The sequence below is a fragment of the Dioscorea cayenensis genome, unplaced genomic scaffold (genome assembly GCF_009730915.1).
Source record: "Dioscorea cayenensis subsp. rotundata cultivar TDr96_F1 unplaced genomic scaffold, TDr96_F1_v2_PseudoChromosome.rev07_lg8_w22 25.fasta BLBR01001461.1, whole genome shotgun sequence".
Lineage (NCBI taxonomy): Eukaryota > Viridiplantae > Streptophyta > Magnoliopsida > Dioscoreales > Dioscoreaceae > Dioscorea > Dioscorea cayenensis.
Window position 1 is genome coordinate 13,110 of NW_024087852.1, and position 8,450 is coordinate 21,559.

At 37.4% G+C, this 8,450-nt stretch overlaps 1 protein-coding gene across 1 annotated transcript; it reads left to right on the forward strand.

Moving 5' to 3' along the window:
- The first annotated feature begins 4,444 nt into the window (after positions 1–4,444).
- Positions 4,445–8,055, forward strand: LOC120256470 (putative disease resistance protein RGA3). Its single transcript, XM_039264139.1, has 2 exons — positions 4,445–4,535; positions 7,325–8,055. The coding sequence occupies exons 1-2, from the start codon at positions 4,445–4,447 to the stop codon at positions 8,053–8,055; spliced, it is 822 nt and encodes a 273-aa protein (XP_039120073.1).
- The last annotated feature ends 395 nt before the right edge of the window (positions 8,056–8,450 follow it).

Genomic DNA, 8,450 nt, shown 5'->3' on the forward strand with positions numbered 1-8,450 from the left:
CTAGAGAGGTCGCCGGTTGCGGTGAAGATGATGGTGGCCGTTAGCAGTGAGGATGAAGGTGATGGTGATGATGACCCACAGCGGGAAGGGTGATGGTGGCCTGCGGTGAGGATGATGGTGATGGTAGCCGGTGACGAGGAGGATATGATGATGGTGATGATGGCCGGTGACGAGAAGAATGATGGTGATGGTGATGGTTATGGTGGCCGTTGGCTATGAGGGTGTTGGTGGCCGGTGGCGAGAGAATGATGGTGATGGTAGTCGGGTGACGAGGAGGATATGGTGATGGTGATGATGGCCGGTGACTAGGAGAATGATGGTGATGGTGGCTGCTGGCGATGAGGGTGTTGGTGGCCGGTACTGAGAGAATGATGGTGGTCGGTGGTGTCTAGGATAATGGTGATGGTGATGGTGGCTCTGGCGTGAAAAATGGTGGACGAGTAGTGAAGGTTTGCTCGCTGTGATAAAAATGCTATGAAGACCGAGACCGGAGGCAAGGAGGCAGTTAGAAGATAGAGAATGATGATGGTAGTTGAAAGAGGAGCACCAAAGAGAGGATTGGAAAAAGTTGACCGGAGTAAATGACCGAATAGGGTGGCCGAATAGGATAACCGAACCTAGTCTGATACCATGATAGAAGATGAAGAATAGAGAAAATATATTCTCATTCAATGCATGTGAAACAAGTATGACCATGGGTCTTCATATAGAAGCCAAGTATACAAATATACCATAATCATATCTGTACATACATACATATAGACATACATACATCTAACACTTTCATGGCCGAGATTTAACTTATGTTTCCAAATCCTCGGTCCCCGATAAGCTTTTGTTAATTTTTTTGAAATTAAAGAGTAATGTTTCAATTTTTAAATTCAAGTGTTACATTTTGGGACATAGACATGCTTTTTTTGGTCGAGTTTTAACTGCTTTCTAAATCCCTCGCCTTTATAAGCTTGGTTAATTTTTAAAATTTAAGAGTTATGTTTCAACTTTCAGATTCCAAAGTTATGTTCAATTGGCGTAGAAGAAATTTAGTCGCTAATGTTACTGTATCCCAAGTTAGAAACACACTAAAAACTTACTTTTAAGAAATGGTTGAGATGAAATTGGTCTAATGACTTCATTTGGCTCACTTGATAGTAACAGTGTAAGTACCATGGTATCTCTAAGTTCAAATCTAGTGGAAACTTCAACTTTCGTCATGATTGGTGTTGACAAATATCTATCCATTGGAAAGAAGATTCCTTTAAAATACACAACCAGCTTTTGAGGCTTTTCACCTCGTGTTCGACCATTCGTGGGAGAATCAACAATGGTCAGGAAGCAATTCTTTTCTTCCACCTTGTCACCTGATTGTCAAGTTATCGGCCACATGTCCTTGAATGTCTTAGCCCTGTATGGGCTGGTATTGATGAGGAACTTCATAAGCTCCGCAGAGCCTTGCTTGGTGTCCACGCTACTATGAGAGATGCGAGAGAGGCAGCTCAAGGACAAAGCCGTCCCGGTGAATGGTTGAATGAGCTCAAACGTTTCTTCAGTATGATGTAGATGACCCTATTGGATGAGGCTAATTCACATGTCAAACTTATCCGACTTTAAGTCGAACGCTAGGGGTCACAAGATGAGTGGGTTATCTCTCTGATAACCCACTCTTTTTTGGTCAAGCTTGGGAACAAGCTTAAAAGCATCACCCGTGAATAGATGGAATCATGGAGGATATGTGCAAGTTCAATTTCAAGGTTGATGCTCGCCTCGGCTCAAAGCGACCCTGCACTCACGGACTCACTCTTTTTGTAATTGAATCGGAGGTGATTGGCGTAGATGAAGACAAGGAGAAAATAGTAGAGATGCTCATTAGTCACCATTTTGATGAGAAAGTGGCAATGTTTGCTATCGTTGGCATGGGGGCTTAGGAAAGACAACACCGGCTCGCTTAGTCTACAATGATGAGTGGATGGAAAAAAACATTTCGACCGACGTATATTGGTATGTGTGTCCGATGATTTTTGATGTGGCAAAGCTTATCGCAAAAATTATTCATACAAGCATTGGGGAATCTTGTGATCATAGAAATATGGAGGTGTTACAGAGTGGAAAATTACGGGAAGTATTAAGGAAAAAGAGATATTTGCTAGTTTATGATGATGTCCGGAATGAAAAATTTCGAAAAAGTGGGACATGTTAAGAAGGTTATTGATATTTGGTGGTGAAGGAAGTCGAGTTATTGTAACCGCACGACTTGAGAAGTGTTGTATGGTAATGAGTGCTCAGATAATTTATCCGTCTCGACATGCTTATCTGAAGATAGTTCTTACGATTTATTTGAACAAAGAGTATTTGCAAGAGATATACTATAAAATCCAAATGTGGTCACAATTAGCAAAACAATTGTTGCAATATGCAGAGGATTACCCCTTGCTATAAAGGCATTAGGGGGCTTAATGCGCTCTAAGAGTGAGGAAAGGTATTGGTGGTCTGTGATGGAAAGTGAATTTGGCGTCTACAACATGTTGAAGATGAAATCAGGCCTGAATTGTGGCTTAGCTATGCTGACATGCCTTCTCATTTAAAAAAATGTTTTGCCTTCCGTGCCACATTCCTAAAAGATTTTGGGCTTGTAAATGAGATGTTGATCCAACTTTGGATGGCCAATGGATTTATTCCATCTGAAGGAGGAGCAGATATGGAAGCTGGAGGCCATGAGATTTTCCATGAGCTGATATGCGGATCTTTTCCATAAGATGTTTTGGAGGTTAAGTATTATAGAACTGAATCTTTCCATTACCTTACTTGAAAAAGAATACAGGATATGGTTGTAGATTGAGAACAACATGCAAGATGCATGATCTCATGCATGATCTTGCAGAGTTTGTTTTGGGGGACAAATGCTCTCCAAGGCTTGGATCTAATAATCCAATCAGGATCCCGAAAGTAATTCATCATGTGCCAGTAAGTGTCTATGATTATTATAATCTTGATGACTGTCTCAGAATCCGCACAGTTTTTGGGACAAATAAGTTTTTTCATGATTTGGAAAAACTGAAGTTTCTTGGAATGCTCAAGTTTGATCTAAATGAAGAGATAGATGAACTACCTGCATAGATTGGACGTATGGAACATTTATGATATCTTGAAATGGGACTTCTGAACATCAAGAGACTACCAGAAGCCATTTGTATGCTCATTAATCTACAGACATTGAAACTCAAATGATGTTATTCACTTTTGGAGCTTCCCAAGAGCATAAGATACATGAGCAGCCTTCAACACCTTCATATTAGTAAAGGTGGATAGTGATGGTAACTGTCATTATGGATTTTGTGACAAGTAATATGAATCTGTTTTGTTTAAATTATGAACAGGCATCTTTGAAGAACTAGATCAAACAATTTACCACACAAGTTGAAAGAGACATGAAGAGGGGTAGTGCAGAGTCAGAAATAGATAATTGAATGAAGGTGCATTTGTTGTAAGTGTCAATTTAATTTTGCTAGTTTTATACTAAACCAAATTGATTGGAGATCTTTTTTTTTTACAAGAGGAGCGGGGACCCGCTAGAATCGTCAGGGGTGTGCACAAGCCTCTGCGGAGAAAGGTGGGGGCGGGGCCCGCGCACACGTGGGCACTGGGACCACCCGCACACGACCACCACTCACAACTCCCAGAAATGTGCTCTCAGCCGAGAATCGAACTCTCACCACTCAATGAGAGTCCTATCGGTGACCCGTGTACCAATAGACCGTGTGATCATTGGACTATGCAAGCTTAGTATAATATAATGAGTAGGAAGGTGTTTCTGATGACCATAGTAGTTAAACGTATTCAATTTTGTTATTCCATAGTTTTGATGTTGTGATGAATTAAGTTGTTAGTGTATGCATTTATTTCTTTGCATGTTGAAGAAAATATCATACCACATTAACTACCAATGCATTTCATGTTATTTGATATCAAATATCATAATAGTGATTATCATATTTGTACCTTTTATTTCCAAATTTATCATTTTCTTGGATTGTTTATTTTATGATTATTTTGTTTGTCTCTCTAAGTCCCTGTGAGAAAGCAGTGCACAGGTAGGAAAGCCAAAGCATTTGTATATTGGTGGCGAACTTGTGTTGTATGACCTCCACTATGTGAAGAATGCCAATGAGACGAAAGAAACTGATACGAATTGCGAACAAAATATTTACTCATTGTTTTTGTTTTAGGGAGCATCAAAACATCATGAGTGGGAAAATACCAAGATTTATAATTTAAAAAGCTGGCTTCCTGGCCAAATAAGATGTTGCAAGATCATAAGTCCCTTATGGAAAATTTTCTTGTTAGAGTTTAATTTGTCTGTCATTGCAAGGAGACTGTAGGCCACCATTCCTAGAGCATCTTGTGGTTTCTTATTGTGATGCTTTGCTAGAATTTCCTACATGACTCCAAAATGCCAAATCTTGTTGATAACAATTGTCCGAGCATCAAGTCTTTGAACATGACTGCAGATGGGACATCTTACTTCACTAAAGGGGCGATTGGTTGGATGTAATTCTAAATGCAGTGGATTTCCAGTTATAATGTAACTGGAAATACTTGGTTTTCAAAATATAATACAGTCAAATCTTGTGTTTGGTTGAATGTAACTGGAATTACTGTATTATAAAATTTTATATTTGTTTGGAAGGATTTGTAAATCTGGAATTGAAAAACACATGTGTATATATGCATATATGTATGAGTATATATATATATATCTGTATAAGTATATGTATATATATGTATATATGCATATATATACATACATACATGTATATGTGTATATATATATATGTGTTTATATATATGCATATGTATATGTATGTATACATATGTAAAAATACCTATGTATGTTTATATAAATATATATACATGTATATGAGTATATGTATATTTGTGTATATATGCACATATATACATATATGTATGTGTGTGTATATGCATACGTATATGTATATATACATATGTAAAAATACCTATGTATATTTATATAAATATTTAAATGTATATGTATATATATGTGTATAAGTATATGTATGTGTGTATTATGCATATGTGTATGTGCATATGTATATATTTCTGTATATGTATATATGTATGTGTATATGTATATGTATATATTTTTGTATATGTATATAATATGCATATACATTATATACATCACTAAGGATTTTCAACTACTGGGATTTCGACTTACTCTCAATTTGGACGTAAGTCCAAATACATCCATGGGAGTATTTGGTTTTACCTTGGTATTTTAAAATCCCTCAAACCAAACAAAGGATTTTTTGGATGTGGTATTTGAAGTTACATTGTAACTTCAAATACTTCAAAACAAACACTACCTAATTCTTTTAGGATTACATTAATTAATGTCCAAAATTGGCATCTCTACTAGAAGGGATGCAGGGCCAAACTTCCCTTTAGTATCTATTGAAAATTGTCTGAGTTGAAGGCATTCCAAGAAGGCATCCAACAATGGCTTCCTGCTCTTAGAAAACTAGAAATCAAAGAAGGCCTTAAGCTAGAGAGGCGATGAAAACCAAGAGGAGACTAAGGGCACCTTATCCATAACATCACAGAAAGATCCATAGGAAACAGTCCCAGTAGGATGCCTTGTCTTACCAAGTTATGGACAAACGCATTGCCATGAATCTTTTCCCTTTGTAGCCAATTTTTTTATATGTCGTGCTGCTTGCTTCACACATTTTTATTTTAGCAAACCCATGATTATGAGGTATTTCACCTTCTCTCTGTTTTGTTAAGTTATATTCTTTTCGTTGTAAGCATGTGTTAAAGAACATGTAGGAACAGTGGTGCACTAGTTATAATGGCTTAACAACCCTTTAAAATTTTATTAACTTGACCAGAGATCACTTGGGCCATTAGAATCTTACCATGTGACGCACAGAAGATATTTTAGGAATCAAATAGAATTAATAAGTCTTCTTGCCATGCAACCCTGCAGGGAAGAGGAAAAACATTCTTCCATTGGGGGCTAGTGAACATGAACAGTACCACTATAGTATTCTACAGTATATGCACATTATTGTCGACCCATAGATTTGACCCTAGGTCTGCTCATTCACCATTCTCTTAACATTTCACTACACCAATTAGTAGTTGTTAGACATGTATGGAGCAACCCGAAGCAAGTCATTGTTGCCGACTTTTCCTTATTGCGCTAGTAACAAGACCACTGGCTTTGTTGGTTTCAATAATTTTACAATGTCTTGGATTTTGTTGAGATTATCATAATTTTTTTTAACAAAGGTAACAGCATTTGTCATTATAGAAAAGGCTAGCTCTTGAGGCTGACCTTTCTATTTTTGTTTAAATCATGTTTTGTCTTTCAGTTTTTTTTAACTGACCTGGTCCGTTCTCCTTAGCAAAAAAAGGTAACTTCACTCCCCTGCACGCCACACGAGAGTTTTATGTTAGTGACTCTAACCATTTGAACTAAGTGGCTTTGGTAAATTCACCATTAATATTATTATCTTCTTTTCAATGTTATTTATTGATTTTTTTTCATGCTTATCAATATGATGTGGTCCTCAGCAAGTGGCCATGCAAGCTGTGAGTTTTATATTATTTGCTTTCTCATTTATGCACTACTGCTTTGTTTACAAAATAGAAGCAAAAGCAACAAATTATGCACCAAACCTTGAAATGATTGGAATCAAGATGTTAAAAAAATTATAAAATAATGTTTATGGTAAGTAATTTACATCATAATGAATGAAAACAAAATTGGGTTCTTGATGTGCTCCTTGGTTGTTGCATGCACTGATGCAAGTTGGTGTTTTCTTTCTTTCATGATTTGCTTTATCATCAAAGCACTGGGATTTTTTTTTTATAAAGGCAAAGCACTGTGTTGGCTAACAAAACAATTAGTTGGCCTAACCTTAAAATAATTAGTATCCAGTTGTCATAATAAATATAAAATAGGGTTTATGATAAGCAATTTACATCTTAATGAATTAAAATAATAGCAAAGAAAAAGTTAACCTAACCTTAAAATAATTAGTATCCAGTTGTCATAAAAAATATAAAATAGTGTTTATAATAAGCAATTTACATATTAGTGAATGAAAACAAAAATGCCTTCCATATGCAAGGACAACAAAGAACAAAAGGAAACTAGAGTTTACTCTTCGATACAAATTAGTTGACTCTCTGAAACTCCAGTAGGAAACAATGGCCGTGGAAGCTATTCTTGTGAAAGCCTCAGGACTGCTCGTCGATTTGACAGCTCCTCATGTCCTATGATATCTGCATCCAATTTGGGGAGGAGTTGATGCGGAACTGGAGAAGCTTCGCAATGATTTAGTCAAAATCCAGCCTCTGGTTGAAGATGCTGAGGAGAGGCAGCTCATGGAGAAGAATGTCAAGTTGTGGCTGACGCAGCTCCGAGATGTTGCCTATGATGCTAAGGACATTCTCGACCAAGCCAACACACATGTCCTATTCATCCAACATAAGTCCGAGTTTTACGGTCCCCTGAAAAGCAAGGTGCGTGACTTTTTCTCTCTTCATCATAACCCACTCCTTTTTCAACTTCAGTTGGGGCACAATCTTAGAAGCATCAATAGAAGAATAGATGGTATCATAAAAGAGATGGACAAGTTCAATTTCAAGGTTGTAGACAACAACAATAAGAACGACAAGCCTTGGAGGAATAGGCCACAAACCCATTCATATGTACCTGCATCAGAGGTGACTGACAGAGATGAAGATAAAGAGAGAATGGTGGAGATTCTAATCCATGATCATTTTGAGGAGAAAGTAACAGTGGTTTCCATAGTTGGTATAGGCGGTTTAGGCAATACAACATTTGCTCAGTTGGTCTACGGAGATAAAAATGTGGAGAGTTGCTTCCAACTACGCATATGGGCATGTGTCTCTGATGATTTTAATGTGGCAAAGCTTGCTAGAAACATCATACACACAGCCTCTAGGAAAATTTGTGATCATACAAACATGGAGGTTCTACAGAGGGATCTACGGCAACTGCTGGGGTAGAAGAGGTATCTGCTTGTACTTGATGATGTTTGGAATGAAGATCACCTGAAGTGGGATAAACTTAAACGTTTGCTTGTTGATGGAGGAGAAAGAAGCAGAATTTTAGTAACCACACGCAATGAGAACTGCTCAAGGATAATGGGTACAAAAAAATCTTATCTTCTACAGGGTTTATCAAAAGAAAGGTCATGGGCTTTATTCGAAGGAACATTCACCACAAGTGTATCAAGACAACCAGACTTCCCAGAGATTGGTAAAAAGATTGTTAACAAGTGCAACGGGTTACCTCTTGCTATAAAAGTAATGGGGAGTGTTATGTGTTCCAAGAGAGAAGAAAGTCAATGGCAAGCTGTGTTAGACAATAACATATGGGATACACAACATGCTAAGGATGA